The 19,129-nt window shown below is 39.9% G+C and overlaps 1 protein-coding gene across 1 annotated transcript in view; it reads left to right on the forward strand.

Moving 5' to 3' along the window:
- The window catches only part of s100z (S100 calcium binding protein Z), a 27,052-nt gene extending 8,257 nt beyond the window's left edge, over positions 1–18,795 (forward strand). Inside the window, exon 3 of the mRNA XM_048259178.1 lies at positions 18,366–18,795. Coding sequence (XP_048115135.1) covers positions 18,366–18,524 — 159 coding nt within the window. The 3' untranslated portion in view covers positions 18,525–18,795. The remainder of the gene's footprint in view (positions 1–18,365) is intronic.
- The last annotated feature ends 334 nt before the right edge of the window (positions 18,796–19,129 follow it).

A 19,129-nucleotide genomic window follows, 5' to 3' on the forward strand; every position in this document is an offset into this window, starting at 1 on the left:
TATTTAGCATAACTATAGAAAATGATAAGCTAAGTTAGCTAAGTCCCATGGTTAGCATAGTTAGCATGCTAATTAGCATTGTTAGCATAGTTATCATTTTTGACAAAACTACTAGAAAACATTAGCTAAGTTAGCTAAGTAAAATGGTTAGCATAGTTAACATTGTTAGCATAAATACTAAAAATGAATAGCTAAGTTAGCTAAGTCACATGGTTAGCATAGTTAGCATGTTAGCATAACTGCTATAAATTATTAGCTAAGTTAGCTAAGTCACATGGTTAGCATTGTTAACATAGTTATCAGCATTAGCATTATTCCCATTTTTAAAAAAACTGCTAGAAAACATTAGCTAAGTTAACTAAGTTAACCCTTTGCAGACGGCCCATTCTAATTTCGGTACCCCAGTACCGATGACGTTCAGTCTAATAACTCCGCCATACCCCAACCAATTTTATCACTGAAAACTTCCTCAAAAACGTCACATCATAGGCTTTCTGGCGATATGATTGGTTAAGGGATTTGTGGGCTGAATTTCTTTTACTACGGAAGGAAAAATCAAGAGTTGACGTCTCCCTCCACTAGAGGAAAAACAGCAGGAAGCACTATGCATCGTTGATCTTGACGTCGTCTAAAGGAGAAACTACTGGATCATTTGAGGTAAAAACAAGTCTTTTTATGTTATTATTACTTGTTATCCATGTTATTACTTCAAAATCGTTTTGAAAAGTTATTTTTGCTGGTAATTACACCTTGTATGCATGGCCGTAACATAATGCGTGTGTGTGTTCACTTCAGCTGATGACAGCTGGTATTTTAGCACACAGTAATCTTTAGTAAACTCATCATTTTCAGTCATTTTTGGGGGGCTACTATATGTCAACCAAGATTACAGACCTACTAAGACTGAAACTTTAACGATTTGTTCTATTTTTGAACGATGTTGCTTGCTTGTCATCTGATAGAAAACTAGCTAAGTTAGGTAACGTTAGCATCAGGAGAGGCTGCAACATGTCCTTGACGCGTAGTCGCGATAAAGTTCACTCCCGTGCTTCATGACTGCCAACTTTATGTCAAGTAGACCTAATGGGTATTTTATTGTCAAATAAACCTTTCATTCCTTCGTAATATGTATAGCACAATTTACAGTTGTTTGTAGCCAAGTTGCTTAGCTTACTTAGATAGAAACATCTGACATGAATGACAACGTTAATGTTACGTTACCGACGTGAAGACTGTGTTGATCACCGATGGTGTAACGTAAGGATTTTATTCATTGACTGCTGTTTTCATGAATACATGACTGAAGATTTGTTATAAATGTGTTTTAGTATTGTTTAGCTTTTAGGCTGTAAGGTTGGCTGCCACGATTATGAGGTTTTGGGTGGCTAACTATGATGGGAGCTCATACACCCAAGCCTACTCGTCAACACATTATTTTCTAAGGGGGTGTTTTGTCTTTACGCAACTGCAGTAGCCTATGCACGGTGTGTATGTGTATGCATATGCTGTTTAGATGTTTTCTGTCATATCTCCTGACTCATGTTAATAAATCAATTTTTACTTGTAAGCTGGTATGCTATGTATGGTTTAGCCAAGGCAATAACACTTACTGTAGTGAGCTCTGAGACTAATGTTACCTCCAAGCAATATTGGAGTCCTCCAGTGACAATAATACTTTTTAGTGAAAAGAGTCATGGTTGGTGGTGATTAAGATTATGTGGAAGTAATGTAAAATAAAACTAAACAACCTATTCACTATCAGACCTGTGATTTGTTATTTTAGATGGAGGGAGAGAAGTACGTGCAACTGGGGTGAAAGCAGCCGACTGCTGATGGCAAATATGACCCCAAGGACCACGATGGCATGGACATGGGACATGGATGGGTAGCTTCTGGATGAAGAAGAAGACAATTATGTGCTACACGAGGAGATAGTCTTCCATCATCCTGAGCTGGGTAAGCATGTTTGTGTGTGTGTAAAAGGCCCATCTGAAAAAAAGCACATTTCTGGTTGTGATAAGAGTGTTGCTTATAACAATAATGAGAGGGACTATAGTGATAATAGTTTGGTTAGATTTGTAATTCAATTTCTATATTTCTTATCTGACAATTTCTTTATTTTGAGTTTGGTCAAGTCCCATGTCAGGTAGAAAGCATACACTTTGCCTATCCTTCCAACACAGACAGAGACACCAACTCCAATAGCATTTACACCCCATCGTCTGCTAGGCTTAGATGGACACACACACACACACACACACACACACACACACACAACCATGCCACAGCTGTGACAATGCACACACCACGGATCTGGTGTGAATGTGGCGTTAGTGTATCACCTTATGTGTGGGGCAAATGATATGGATAATTATATGTTGTATCGAATTATATGCTGTATGGTTGTTAAATGTAAACGTTTTAATTGTTTATATATATGTGTGTGAATGTTAGTATGAATTGATGTTTTGTTCACCATGTAAGATTTGTTGATCTTTGTTATACTGTTGTCTTGTCATTCTTGTAGTTCTAATAGTTACTGCATGTTTGTAAACATATGTTTATGTTATTTACCTGAAGTTGTTGTTCTTGGTTATTTAATCACATTGTTTAAGACTTTTCTAAATAAAATGATTTATTTCCCCTTTCGTAAACCTAACACATGTGCCAGTGTCTCTATATTCTTGTTTTCATAGTAGAATGAAGCACACGGAGAAGCAGTTACAATCAGCTAGTCTGTCTTTCAGCCTTTATCTGTCCTCCCCACAATTGATTTAGCCTCTTCAGAGTACAGTAAGACATCCCATATTGAGCTTGTTTTGATGGTAAAACAGCTTATTTTTTTACATGACCATTATATCTGTAATTTTAGGTCAGATGCCAAACCGGGAAATGAAAACATTCTACTCTTTAAAAATTCTACTTGTTACTGTTATGAGTAAATTAATCATAACTTCTGAACCAAAGGTGATAAATTGATTCTGTTTTTTTTTCACTGAGGAGAACACAACACTGGCTATCCTTTGCACACTATATCTACAACAGACATTAGGTGAAAAGAAAGATTCATCTTGACAAATTGATATTTTTTCCGTTTTTTTTTTTTTTTTTTGATGTTGAATTTTGAAGGTTTTGTTTAAAAACAATGTGTGTTACCCTCAAACTTATTAACTATGATATGTACCATTTTAAAGGGCTAGTTCTCCTGATTACAATGGTGGTTAGATCTTATCTCTGTCATGTAGCATGGCCACACAATAAGCCTTTTTGTCTCACAAGGGCATCAAGTATGAAAAAACGGAATGTTTCGTGCCGTCTGCAAAGGTCTAATAAATTTATCATAACTTTTGAACAAAAGGTGACACATTGATTCTGTTTTTATCACTGAGTAGAGGACAAAATCTGTGAATCTCCCATACACTCTATGTTTTTCTCTATCTACAATAGAAATTGGGAGAAAAATTAGATTAATCTTGACAAACTGATATTTTCGTGTTTTTTGGGGTTGAATTTTAAAGATATTTTTTAAAAATTATGTATGTTCTCCTCAAACTTATTAATTATATGTTATACCATTTGAAAGGGCTATTTCTCCTGATTAGAGTGGTGGGTATATTGTATCTTTGTCATGTAGCATAATCATACAATAAGCCTTTTTGTGCCATAAGGCCATCGAGTATGAAAAAATGGAATGTTCGGCACAGTCTGCAAAGGGTTAAGTAACTTGGTTAGCATTGTTATCTTTGTTAACATAGTTAGCATAACTGCTAGCAAACATTAGAGCCATTCCAACTGTCAGTTATCGTCAACTATCTACCTAAATAATTTAACCATTTAAACTATCCACCTATTTAAAGGGACACCGGGCAACGTTTTCGTGTTAATTAATCAATTAAATTACTCATTACGGGGCGAATGAAGGCTCTCTCGCCCGCCCCTACTGCCTGTAGGAAGAATATCCCACTTGCAAGTTCGGTGTATCCTACCCGCTAACCCGAAGCAGGATCAGTTTACAGCACAGAGGCAGGCTAACTAAACGCTAGAGATTGTTGCAAACGTGTGTATAATGGCAGAGCCAGCGAAGAAGCAGCAAAAACCCTTGACGGAAGACGCAAAGAAAAGGAAAAGAGCTTCAGACCGAGGCCTCATCTACCTAGCAAATAATTTAACCATATAAACTATCCACCTATTTAACTGTTCAGTCATTCCAACTATATTAAACCTCATCTACCTAACAACCAATATAGTTTGTTTTTACTCTGTATGATATTTTACATCATATTTTTGCATTTTCATGCACTGTATTTCCTTCAGGAAATGCTTTTCTTTAATAATCTCACTGCCTACGGCATAACTGCTAACAGTGCGCCTAGGCCTACTGTTAAACACCTGAAAAATATTAAGCTGCTGTTTTCTTTTCATGACGAGCACTAGGCCTACGTTTGAATGATTTATGACTGAATGGAACGTTGCGTTTTTAAGCACCAGAACAGCTGATCACGTCGTGTGACAAAGTTTACACCATCATCTTCTAATGTATCCTTATGTTGAGATGTCCATTCTCTTTGCCCTAGGCTATCATTTGTGCCTGAAGCATGTTTCAATTAAGACAGTACACAAGCTATTTTTATTGTTGTAATATTGAATGATTTTATGAATAAATTGTATGCACAGTGCGTAGACTACAGGATTACGGCTGGCGGCGCCACTGACCAAGGCCACAGTAGCCTGTGAACCTCTGATTTTTAAAGGGGAATCACGGCCAACGCAAGGGGCAACTCTTCTCTCTTTAATTTCCCTTTCAAATTACTTTTTATTGTCTGAAGACATCTATCGCAAGAATCTAACATTCTAAGCAACAGCAAAGCAAATGCAAGCTAACCAAAGTGCAGTCGGTTCTCCCGCCATAGTTTTTAAAAAATCACACACCTGCTGCATCTGAAGGCCCATGCATAATAAGGCCTACGACTATCACTCTACACGCCCCTGTTGCATGTCACATTAATAGCTGATCCTGCCTCCTGGCTCCCCAAAATGGCGCATCATGTGAACAGATCAGCAGGCCTGCAAATTTTCACCTCGTTTTTAGACACACGTTGCGGCAAAAAGACATCTCCTATTACCGCAAATTTAGCGTGATCTCTGTGTGAAAAGGCCTTTTGTTGAAGCATATCCTACAGTGCAAATTCTTCTTGTTCTAGTGTTTAGTTAATAAGAAAGCATTGTCTCTACCTCAATATGAACTGCAAAGGATAGCCTAGGCTATAGGCACATTGGTTTTTTTTGTTGGTTCGGGTGGGTGCGGATGTTAAAAAACCTTAACCGGCGCAACACTACTGTTGAGCATATTGTAATGCAGCGTTGAATAGATGAATAGCTTACATAAGGGTACCCCGCACTTTTCAAACCACACTCCAGCTTATGGTTATTGTCCCCACCACTTCTAAAAACAAACTGACGCCCTTGTCCGTTACACTAGCTGGCATCCGTTCCTACACCGTTACACTTACATTATAACCTTGCCATGTTGCATTGATAAAGATAATTTAAAAGTGATAGACCTCCGCTATGCATTCAATATGTGGTCTACGCTGGTGCAGATTGTTTAGTGATTTTCTATTGAAATGCCAACAAATGCCAACGTCACACCAACGCGTTACCCCACTGGACAAAATGACGTTGGCCCAACATCAGTAAACAACGTCATGCCAACGGCTGCTTTGCTATGTTGGGCCAACGTGTGCTTGCTATCTGGGTTTGTGCTAACTAAGGCCTGTTTGTGTTGTTTGGTCATGATGGCCTTAAGGGCTCAACATGCTTTTGCGTCAACTCCACGGTGTAGCTACGGCGTTGTGACCCTTTTATGGTTCTGTGTCGGGTTGCTTTCCATCGTGGTGCATTTCACCGCCATAACGCTCGGTGTCGCCTGTTGTCGAGTTGACCAATCACAGTCCTTGCGGTCTGTGTTGCCTCGGCGCAAAGTTACAATTTTTTGGAGGTGCACGTCGAGCTACGGTGGAGGGGGCGGAGAGGGGTTCACGGCGACGCAGAGGGGTCTGCGGGGATACGCCGTCGATTCGACGCAGAAGCATAAAATAGGCATTACGGTACACTGCTGCTGAACTACTGTAAAGCCAGCATTTGTGATGAGACTCACAGTGTTTGTCTAGTTGTGGGGATTTCCTATCGGAAGCCTTATTTACATCGTGGCTCTGGTCGCATTTCCTGGCAGGCTACAGACACTGGCTCTGCCCTGCTTGCTTTCGGCCAGTGGCCTTCTACACAGCACAGCACCTTTCAGCAATCTGGTCAAGCATCACTCTCAATGTCCAGCAGAGGAGGAGTGTCACCTCACAGTGTCACCTTAGGGGCAGCCATGGCGCTAGCCTAGCCTTGTTTGTTTGTGCCACATTGACAACACAATATTAAGTTATTACAAAATACGCTGCTCCGTCTGGCATCTTTTGTCTTGTGAGTCATGTAGTTGAGTCATGGCGCCACGAATGGCTGCCTTGGTTTCTTTGTGCGATTGTTGATTGTTTTTTGTTTATTTGTAAACTCAGTGTGTCTGTCTTGTCCTAATATGTTGTCTACAGTATTTATTGTGTTATTGTATTTTCTGTATTTTAATTATTGTATGTCATGCACATTGAGACCAAAGCAAATTCCTTGTAGGTGAAAACCTACTTGGAAATAAACCTGATTCTGAAATAGAGCTGATCTAGAGGCACATACTGGACTTATTAAACAAACACCACTTTCAATATCAAAATTGCTCACAGTGGTGACTTACTAGATGCATATATTGTGCCTCAAATGAGGACCCTTCCTTACCTGCCAATTAACAATTACCTGCCAAGGTAATCGGCACCAAGGCAGACGGTAGTAACGACATCAAATAACAATGTGGATTTCGGCGCCTCATTTCGATGCCACTTAAGTCTCCGGCATTTTTTTTTTTAATAGTAACTTGATCAGGGTCCCTACACATAAAACGAAGCACCAACAACGTAGTTAGCAAACCCTGGAGTTTATTACAGAAGACTGTTAAAAACACTTACCAACTGTACCCCTATCAGCTCCTCTCGAAGGAAAGTCCGTATAATGCATTACCTTCCGGCAACAGACGTCATGCTCCTTGTGAGATCTCAGTCTTCTGTGAGATTAACAGTATTCTGTAATAATCTCCGGGTACGTTAACTACATTGTTGGTGCTTCTTTTATGTGTAGGGACCTTGAGCAAGCTACTGATGAGGTTTGATGCTGTTTTGTACAATATTACTGGTTAAAAAAATGCTATTTGGGAAGTGTTTCGCTCATGGCCCTTAGCTAATCCACTGTTTGCGATTTGGGGCTATAGCGTACTGTATACCGGAGCAAGCTCTGTAGTGGTTGATCAATGAAACATACTGTCTCCACAGCCTATTTGATGTGTTTTAATGCAGAAAAACACCCTTGAGTCAATTTTCACTAGAATTACACTTTAACATCAGCATTGCTAGCATTAACGCCAGCAGCAACATTCGAGGTGTTTTAAAAAACAAACAAAACAAACAAATAACACGTTGTTTTCCAGGCTTTTGATTTCATGGTCAAATCAAAAGTATAACGTTTAAAAAATGGCTTCAGGGCCGAAACTGATTTTGATAATTATTTGTTCCGATTTCTGTGACCTGTAAGTCTATCCAAGTCACTTTCTTGGTCTAGACCTGTCAGTGCTCAGTGTTAACAATTTAGTGACTTTGTTGCTAGATCTAGCGACTAATTTTGGCCATCCCTAGCGACAGAAAATATTAATTGTCTAACAACTATGGACCCTTTCAAGAGAGTTCCATTATCAGCATCATAGTTGGCCCCACAAGACTTCCTTTTTAACATTCCATATGTTATCTTAATGCAGAGGAAGTAGATTGGGGCCCAAATAGAACGTTCAAGCATTGTTTTTGTTTTTATTGTTGAAAGGGTCTATAGCGAGAAATTGGGCGACTTGCGCAACAATGGCAAACTCGGTTTCGTTGAATCGACAGGAAATCATCTCCCTTCTCATGCCTGTTTCGTTTATGAACATCGCGTTCGCCCAAAGCATTGCCCCATGAATATAGAAGTAATGACTGGCCTAGGCTATGTAGTATCAGCCCATGTTAGGGAAGTAGGCCTAGATGTTAGATCTACAGTGGGCAGTGCTTCGACTTGGCCAGCTTCACTCGCGGTCCGCGCGTGGGATCACGCGGGATCACGCGGTATCACGCGACTTTAATTTGTATTTTTCCAGTGAGACGCTGCAACAACCCAAACAACCGGTAGATGGCTCAAGTGAGCAGGGTGTCTCAGTAAAAGAAATGGAGCCTGGAAAACCCTACACAGACTTCACTACAGACTTTAGCAGACTGGTTTAGAAATAATGTAATAGCCAGAAATATGCCTGCCCTGCCCTAATAAAGAAATATTTGGTTAACTGCGAAAGTGAATCCCGCTTTTGCAGCCGTAGAGGCATGGGACAAATTAAACATTCTGGTTTTCTCCGAGTGCAACGATGATAGACAGACATCATTTGGACAAAATATAGAGTATTAACCTCCGTTGCTCAGCCAAATGCCTTCCTGTTACGCCCTGTTATCCGGAGTTACAGGCGATAAACGATTTTTGATGGTCACAAGTTTACTTCATTAGGGACTGTTATTTATTTATTTAAGGGGCTACCGGAGGAGTTTTGGGAGCATTAGTCCAAAAGGCGTGACCCTCCCTCGGCGTGATTATGAAAAAATCACTGTCAACTTTTCGGGTTTTATCGCCTACTGTATTTTAACGTTTTTCACATATTTGGCCATAAGCCGTTTATCATAGGCTATCCGCTAAAACCAAACTACAAAGGCGAACACTTTAACAGGGGAATTAATTGGGCATGAATCATGCTGAACGCTATTTCGCTACCTTAGAATAATAAGGTTCTATCTGCGTTTTGAGTAGGTACAACCGGGGACGATTGAAACGAGGGGACGAATGAAACATTCGGTTTTCTCCGAAAAGTGCAACGATGATAGACAGTTTGGACAAAACATGGAGTATATTAACCTCCTTAAATCAATCTTTCCGTGAGCTTACATGCTAACAGTCCTTCCTTTTCAAATGTGTTGCGCCTGTTTGCACAATTTCACAAATAATCATATGTGATTAATAGTATGACAAAAAAATCCCTGTGCAGGGGACGAAACAATGCATGCCAACTTTTCCGTGTTTATCACGTATTTTAACTTTCCCCTGTGTCTTGCCGTTTTTAATGTTTTCCGTAGAATATCCCATATTTTAATACTCTCAAAACAGCCCTGCCATCGGGCCTGTCTCTGTGTTGCCCTGTTGCTACCCCTTGCCCTTCCAAGCGAAACAGATGTCTTCAAATCATCGTTTTCCTTGCTTGAAGGCGAACTTAGAGTGATGTTAACCTATTTAAGTTTAACGGTAGCGATTGTCGTGAAACCACGATTCATTGGCTTGCATGTTCGGCCTTATGTCACGCGGCGCACCTGAGGCTACTCAGCTGCAAGAGAAATAATTTCCCCTGTTTGTATGTTCACTGCAGGTTGGCCTACCATAACTTACCAACTCTACACTGTAGACTGGCTATTTATATTTTTCTGTGAAATAAGCAAATGTATTTGTTCAACTTTATGAAGCAGAATTACGCATAGGGTACTTGGAACATAATACATTTGACAAAGGACAGATGCATGTTTTCCCCATGCATTTATTCTAGGTTACCGTCAGTGACTGCCGTGAGAGAAGCGGGTTCTGTGTTTCGTTCATGTCAGTGACTGACGCGAGAGAAGCGGGGTCTGTGTTGTGTTGTGTTGCGTTAATTTATTTTCATTGGGCATACCGTGCCGTGCCGTCCACAGCTCTTCAGTTCTGAAAAATTACTCCTTTTGAAACAATGAGTGCAGGAAGCGCGTTTGTATGGTTATATTGCTTGACGGGGGGGTCCCAAGCAGCTTTCAGCCATAAGGCTACTTTGAGAACATTTCAATTCAAAATGTTGAATTGAAATAATATTCAAAATGTTGAAAACTATTTCGGCATAGCCTATAAAGCAGTTTAATTAAATGGAATGTTAGTTGTAAACAAATGAGCTACTTGGTGAGGCTTGGCCTCACAGATGCGCTTCGTGCCTTAGATGGCAGGAAAAATCTTCACGATAGGCCTATTAACTAACCACCCGATTCCACGTTGGCTGGGGAAGGGGCCATCAGACAATTGTGCCCAGTTAATCCGGCCCTTCCCCAAAAATCACACCTTCCCACCTCTGACAGCTTAAAAGAAGTCAAGAGGACTCCTTACTCACAGACCTATTCACAAACCTGCGGTTTTGAAATCCTATGCAGCTACAGGAGCTTCCAAGCGAGGAAGCAATTTTGCATTGTAGGCATAACTAACATGCAATAACGCCAACAACAACCAAAACTAGGCTAATCATTGTCAACATGTAAATTAAATGTAACATTAGTGTGAATCAAATTAAAATGTTCTCTTTTGCAAACGTAGGCATAGTAACAGAATAATTTAATAATGTTACAAAAGATACTACATCAATCCGTATGTTTCATTAGGCTACTAGGCTATTTGTTTTGCCTTGATTCATTTAGGCTAGGCCTTTTTATTCAGGGGCAGTATTCACAAAAGAATTTTAAGGCTAAAAGTAGTAGCCTTAAACTGGCTTAATTTAGGAGCAACTCCTAAAAATAATGAAGTGTCACTCCTAACTTTAGGACTCCTAATTTTTCACAAAAAAGTAATTCACGAAGCATTTTAGACCTAAAAAGTAGCACCTAAGTCTGGGGACAGCTTAAAGTCGAGAGGACTCCTAACTCACTAAGACCTATTCATAAACAGCTTTTTTTTTTGTGGCATTTTACGTTGCGATGTTTTGAAATAGCCTATGTAACAGTAGCTTCCAATCATAAGGGAACAATTTTGCATTCATAAAAGGGATGCAATAACGCCACCAACAACAACCAAAACTACTCATTGTTAACATGTAAATGAAATGTAACGTTTCATTGTGAATCAAATTAAAATGTTCTCCTCATTCATTTAATAATGTTGCAAAGGTAGGCTACTGCATCAATCCATAGGCCTATGTTTCATTAGGCTACTAAGCTATTTGTTTTGCCTTACTCTTTATTCATTTAGGCTAGGCCTTTTTATTCAGTTATTAATCATCTTCCGTCCCTTCACACTACTTGTGTGTAGCGCATTCTCGACCTGTCACCTGTCAGTCATCATCGGAAGAGAGGTGTTTGGAATTCCAGCGTTACAATCGTCCAGCCAATCAAGGTGGTCACTTCAGTCAAGCTCGTGCATGAGTAATGGCGTCATCCATAGCCACAGAAGACTCACTCCTAGTTTAGGAGTTGTCTGAAAGGCTTTGTGAATAACTTTTAAGAGAAAACTCCAATCTAAAATCTTTAAGTGCGATTTAGGAGTAGCCTACTCCTTAGTAGTAAGATAAAAGCCTTTGTGAATAGCCTACAGCCCCAGTTATTCATCATCTTCCGTCCTTGTTTAGCGCACGCATTCTGAGACCTGTCACTCATCATCGTAAGGGAGGTGTTTGAAATCATGCCCGCGTTACAATCATCAGCCAATCAGCCAATCAAGGTGGTCACGCTTGCCCATTTACCCAAATTAATGGTGAATATTACTGATGATCATTGTTATTTAAGAACATGCAGTGTCCGTAGGATACCAAAACATCTTGCTTTCGTAAAAAAAAAAGCATCATAACATTACATTCTGGCGGGTCTGTTATTTACTGTAGGCTGTGCAAACCACATGCCTTTATTTTGGGCAAGCCTGCATTCATTCATTCATTCAACCTTTTATTTATTCTCGAGGGTCATTGAGGGAAGCCCTCATTTTCAATGAAGCCGAAATTACAGAAGCCGAAGCAAAGCGCTCCACAAACAAGACAACATTCGAGGCCTTCTGTTGAAGAATTTTATATAAAGCCTATAAGCTGACAGTAATCCTCCTGCCCCTGATAGGCCTACCACAGCTGTGGATAGTGTGGAGTGTTCAAGTAATAACACAATCCAATGTGTGTCTCAATTGTCCCCGCTGACCACCTCACACATTTCTCTAGATTTTTGCAACGAACTTACATGACACAATGCCATAAAATATGCCAGTTTTAGGACACAGAATAATGTTTGTAATGATACCAGGTAGGCCAGGTATTGTCGAAGGTGCATGGTGAAGTGAAATTCTTACTTTGGAAAACAAACATTTGCCGATATCATCGCTGATCATCAGAATATTGCAACAGATTCTGTGTTCTGGACTGTAGGTAACTTGTTAAGCCAGTGGTTCTCAAACTTTTATTTCATTCCCCACTTTGATCAAGGGGCATGACTGATGATAGTGGAGATAACGTGTTATCGAGGCTTTTGCAAGTCAGCATCTTCGACGGTAGTCTATTAAAAATATACGTTTTTCGATGTCCCAAACGGAGAGCCATACTTTATTGTTTTTAACGATCTCTATGCTACTCACAAAAATGTAGGCATGGGGACATGATGAAGTAGGTTATCCAACTGTCGTGTGTTAAATTATTGTGATTACGAGCCAGTGGTTTTCAAACATTATCGTGACTTCGGACATCTAACTAAATGCATCAGGCTCATATCGTCCTCGTGATTCGCAAAATGAGGACCAGTGTTTTGTCAAATTGCAAATAGCTATTCGTTTTAACTATTTTTTACAAAAAGCACTAGTTTTACATACTATCTTAATCTTGGAATATGGGGAGGGAAGTGGCGGCGTCTGCAGTCAGCCAAATATGAATGTAATTCTGCTGGCATAAAGCAGATGTAATTGTTTATTGTACAGAAAAATAAAAATGACATGTCAAGCAGTCAATTGACTACATTGCAGTCAAGAAGTAGGGCAAATTAATTTACGAAACCAAAACGTGGGTCATAGTTGTCTAAGCCTCCATTAAGTAGCCTGTTAAAAACGCCGCCAGATAGTATTAAATCGGCAACAACATTGTTTTCTGCAGAAGCCTACCCAAGGCTACAGATTAATTCTGAACAGTTATTTCTCTACTGGCTCAATTATCACACCACTGTTTTGATTTGGCGAGTGGCGTTAACCCCAACACTGACAATAATGTAGACAGCAAATTTCGATTTCGATTTTCGTGTAGTCAAGCCTTAAGCCATACCCTAATTAGCCTAAATCAAGGTAATGTTTAATTATGCATGATTTATTTTGTTATTGAATTCATAGGCTGGGATTACTCGGCAACAATTATGTAAGGGACGGCAGGCAGAGCGATGTACAGTGGCAGAGCCGACGACAGTGGCTGAAAGTGGTACTAAAGCTTCACGCGCTTCACGCCGACGCGCGAATGAAGTGGTCATTTGAAAGCGATGCCCACTGTATCAGCTCAGATCATCATTTATCGCCAACGTCATTGGAAGGCAGCCAGCTGCAGTAGCCTTCTGATGAGATTACACTAAAGACAGTAGCTATGACAGGGAAACTAGGGACACACATCGTTCAACAAGCACATTGATCAAAGGAAAGAGGGGCTACAACTTCATTCACAAACAGAGCAAATAATTCAAATCGAGCTATAGGCGTAGCCACAGGCAGGCTAGGCCCGTCTACTTGTCAGTCTTGCCCGTCCAATTACGTTCACCATCTAAAAAAGACGTGCAAGTCAACACTGCTCTGAGAGCTCAAGAATCAGTCAAATTGCGAACAGGCGGCAGCTCCGTTTAATTGTCATGTGTTAAATGCGTTCATATTCAACTTTTTATGTTGCATGCCTATGGAAGGAAAGGCTTTGCAGTAGGATTGTCCAAGCTGTTGCTTCAGTTTGTGTTTTAAGTTATGCGAAGCACCGTTGCTGGGTTCATGCCGTTTTGAGCAAATTTAAAATGTTTAGCCGACTGCGTAATTTGCCATTTTTGTTCAATAAGTTCTACTTTTCATGTCATGAATGTAACATGCCTATGATAAGGCTTTGCAGTTGTACAATATGGTCAATCTGGTCTCAATTGTGTTTCATGTGATGCTCCAAAGCTAGGCCTACATTCATGCATTGTTTGCTCCAATTTAAAATGTTTCTGCCTAATTTGTCAGCTGTCAAATGACAAATCAAATGCGTTCAATAAATTCCACTATGACATAAATATACAAGGAAGTTTATTGTCACATGCATATAGTTACTGGAAGTAAGAAATGCAGTGAAATTATGTGTCAGCCTATTTGTGCATTTATTGGGGGGCAGTAGAAGAGGGGTTTAGTAGATTAAGTGGCAAGGGCTGCATAAGAAAGGTGGGGGAGGATTGGGATTGGGGGGGCACCAACAAGGAGCACCCAAGAGCAACATGGGCAAGGAAAAACTCCCTTACCAAGGAAGAAACCTTGGGCAGATCCACGGCTCAAGGGGCTAACCTAACTGCCAGGGGTCTTGGTGTTTGTGTTGGGGGGATGCCAAGGGAGTTGGGATAGTGTGCTGTGTATGTGGGGAGAGGGCAGTGTGCAATATGTGTGTTGGAGAAGCTTCCTCATGAGATATTCAGGGTTCTAAATTAACACCCGCCAACCCGCCAAATGCAGGTTAAAATTCATTTTGGCGGGTGTTAATAAAAACGCACTAGCCAGTTTGGCCGGGGATGCATGAGGCATTACATGCATGATACATAAGGCACTGTTCTCGGTTATTATCCCCGGGCAGTACTTCCTACATTTCCCATGACCACTGTGCCGTAATGCTACGTGAAGTTTGCCGTGAAATCAGCGCGAGAGACCATGGAAACGAACGGAGCGTCTACCAGAAAACACAAGGAATTAGAAGAATAACGATTGACGGAGCCAAAGCAAGAGCATAGACTGAAAGAGGAGGGAGTTAGCCAGTAAAGTAAAGTAAAAAGTACATAACACTTGTACATAATAACAAATACATAATACGTTACGAAATACTAACGCAATTAACGCATTGTGTTTACCTATTTCCTTTGTGGGGGGCTGATGTCATGTAACGGAGGCTGCAAAACCTAAAGCAGCAAGATCGTTTATTTTATTGTCTAGAGTTACAGTAGCTGAAGATGTAGAGGAACGTGAGGAGCTTTTAGGCAAACATTTTCAGTTTTAAAAAGTTGCCTGATCAGTGATCACCACCACCACACGCATCACGCACTGTGCATATAGGGCACAGAGAGAAAGAGGGACCAACATTTAGCCAGTAAATAGCTGTGCTGCAAACTGTTTTTCACTCTTATTCGAGAAAGTATACGATATCAACATGCACCAAAAGCATGTTACATAAAGATCAGGGTTCCCACGGGTCATGGAATTTCTGGAATATCATGGAATTTTGGAAAGTTTATTCCAGGGAAATTTATCATGTCAGGGAATTTTATCATGTTTGGGTCAAAGTCATATCAGGGAATTTTGTTGTAGAAGTTTAAAATGTATTTGCCAAAACACATTAATACAAATATTTCTACACATAACTTTGTATATCTGTTTATTTGCTTTACTGCTTCCTTTGAGTATCCCAACATTGTTTATTCAATGCCCATTTATTCATCTCCCACTCTAAAAGTAACAATTATAACGTTAGTAAATAGTAGGCCTATAGTAAGTCATGGAAATTCTTTTTCTTTTTTGGCAGGGAATTTTACATTTGACTTAGAATGGGAACCCTGAAAGATGATACTTTTCGGGTCCTCTCTATAAAGATCCAACTTGAACGTAGGCCCTATGCTACTCCATTTAATTGAGTATGCGTCTGAGCACGCACGAGAGGGAGAGAAAACGAGTGGCAGGTTCCAGCTGGCTTGTCATTGTTGATGATGATTGATATCTCCTTTTTATTAAGTTAAGATTAAACTAAATGCAGCGGTGGTTGGGACAGACTTATGGGGGCGAGAAGAGGAATGAAGCAGGGGATGAGGATATAGATAGATAGATAGATAGATAGATAGATAGATAGATAGATATCCCAAACATAAAATGAAGTGTTTGCTTCCTGATGAAATAATGTGCTGTGTATGTAGGGGAGAAGGGGGGCAGTGTACTGCAAGTATGGTGAAAGGACTTATTATTGCAAGCAGAGTACTGTATGTATGATGTATGTGAGTGATGACAGTGAAGATGTGTGTGTGGGCGGGAGGGGAGTGGAGCAGTGACTGTGTGTGTGGGTAGGCGGGGGCAGTGTGCTGTAAGTAAGTAGAGGATGTGTGTTGGAGAAGATCCTGAAGACAATGTGCTGTGTATGTAGGGGGGGCAGTGTGCAGCAAGTATGTAGAGGAGGCTTACTGTAGCAAGCAGTGTGCTGTATGTATGTGTGGTGATGACAGTGATGATGTAAGTGTGTGTGTTTTTTGTGTGTGTGTGTGTTGGGGATGGGGGTGGGGGGCAGAAAGGCTAGGCAATCAAGGACATGGGTAGATAGATGGAGGAGAAATCAAAAATAATAAATAAAAAGTTCTATGGAGATGTGCAAAAGTTGGAGAAAGTCAGATGCGTGTGTGTGTGTGTGTGTTTTGACGTGTGATGAAATAAGAAAATAAATAAAAGGTCTACGGCATAGGGAGAGGGATGTAAAAGTACGAAAAATCATGTAGGTGTGTCTGTGTGTGGGGGTCATGAGTGCTGAGGAGTGAATGAGTGCAAAGGCTGTATAGTGTGAGTTCAGAGTTGGCAAGTTCATAATTATCTCATAATTACGAGATAGTATCTCATAATTATGACATGTATAATTATGACAGGACTGTAACGTGCAACATTGTATTGCCTTTGGGCAAAGAGTAGCCTATAGAAGCTTACTCTTTGCTTTGGGGTTGTTGGCGATTTGACAGGCTTATTTTTCATGCCACTTAAAGACATGTTAATCTCTCAAAGTCTGTGAAAGTCATTCAAAGCAGGAAATCAGTAGGAAATATGTGCTTGCTTTTATTGAAAGGCTGTTTAGATCCTCAGCATGGATCCTATCCTTATCTCATAATTACGAGATGATTAAGTTATGAGTATAAGTATATATACTCTTTTGATCCCGTGAGGGAAATTTGGTCTCTGCATTTAACCCAATCCGTGAATTAGTGAAACACACACAGCACACAGTGTACACACAGTGAGGTGAAGCACACACTAATCCCGGCGCAGTGAACTGCCTGCATCAACAGCGGCTAATTAATTACGATACGAATTAATTACGATAATTATCTCGTAATTATGAGATACTATCTCGTAATTATGAGATAATTATCTAATAATTATGAGATAACCTGATTATTTATTTTTTTGTGATGTGAATGCAATGCTCCACCGTACGTCATAGAAATGATCTATGCTGAAAAAAAATCTTTTACAATTAGTTCTATTTTTGGCTACAAAATAAGTTACTTTGCCTGGACTATAGGGACACACATAGTTCAACAAGCACATTGATCAAAGGAAAGTGAGCTACAACTTCATTCACAAACAGAGCAAATAAAACCTATTCGTTGGGACAACAAAACAGCAGTGTAAGCAAATCCTTATTGTTAGGCCTAGGCCTATCGCAAATCGTAACATAAGCTCATTGGATTCTTTTTTCTTTTCTTTCCCTTGTTCGCGTATTGTGTAGTGAAGCGATAATGCATTTAAAGCAATGTTCACGTCATGTGAGCCAGAGCCGATATGGCCAGAGCTGCTTGCTCTGTAAAGGTATTTCTGTCCCACCCAAATTGCGTTAAAATTGTGTGTTTTTTTTTTTAAATCCTGGAGGTGAAATCTCCCTCATCCCAGAATTTTTAAAAAGCTTGAAACACCTCTATGTGTAGGGTAGCCACCGTTCTTTTTCTTTTTTCTGGGTCACAGTAATCCAGGCATCCTGGCACCAGTACCGTTTTTAAAAGTATTAATTTAGCACCGGTATCAGATAAAACTGAAACAATACGCAACCCTATATGCACCAAGTGCAACTGAAATGAAACAACACATGAATTAATGTATGGAAGAATAGGAATAAAGAAAAATATAATTTAAAAAAAGGCATAACAAAGGCCATGTACAACTGAGTACAACTGAGTCTAACATGTACAACTGAGTCTAACAATTACCACTGACTTATAACTAAGCATAAAAACCTTTAATGGAATAGTGAAAATAAGTTAAATAAATAGTGCAGTGTGAATCATATCATCACAGGCGGATGGGGGAATAGATGGTGGCCATCAACGGCATGTAGAAGAGGGTGCATGACACCATGGCCCAACTCTCAGGAGAAACTGAGCCTTTATCCAGTCGGTCTTATACACAAGCGTGCTATAAAAACATTTCTGACCTAAACCATATTCTCTGTTATGTTTCAGTCTCAGAAAGATCCAATGCTGGTGGAGAAGATAATGAATGACTTGGACTCCAACAAAGACAATGAAGTGGACTTCAATGAATTTGTTGTACTTGTAGCAGCACTCACAGTAGCATGTAATGACTTCTTTCAAGAGCAACAGAAAAAGAAGGGCAATTAATGTAACACAAGGTTAAATATTGTAATTACAAATTATTCACATAAACCATCTTATATCTGCCAAAATGTTAACATAAAACATAGAGAACATTTCAGACTTTGTTTAGAATTTGAACACTAAAAACATTTGTGTCATGTTTCCATGTTCTTACATTACCCATTCCTTCTTGCATTACACATTCTTTCATTCATCCACATTCTTCTTACATTTGCATTTATTGTTAAATCTGTAGTTCGATTAATTGCCTTCACAGGTTCTGGTTAAGTGGAAATGCTATTCAGTGCTATTAAAGTATAGTTAATTCCGAAAGATTTAATGTTGTTGATTTAGTGAAAACGTGTCTATCCTCGTGTCTTTAGAAGGTGTATAACACCACCAACGTAATAACTTCCCAGCAACGTAATAAACCACCTACGTAATAAAAATCTGCACAAAATCTGCACGTTTTAAACATAATAATCCTGCCAACGTAATAATTGCCCAGATAGCTGGCGGTCCGCTGGCATTTTGCTCATTGGTTCTCTGGCGGTCCGTGCTCAGACTTTTCCTCAATGGTTCTCTGGCGGTCCGCTGGCATTTTGCTCATTGGTTCTCTGGCGGTCCGC

This window comes from Alosa alosa, chromosome 12 (genome assembly GCF_017589495.1).
Source record: "Alosa alosa isolate M-15738 ecotype Scorff River chromosome 12, AALO_Geno_1.1, whole genome shotgun sequence".
Taxonomy (NCBI): domain Eukaryota; kingdom Metazoa; phylum Chordata; class Actinopteri; order Clupeiformes; family Clupeidae; genus Alosa; species Alosa alosa.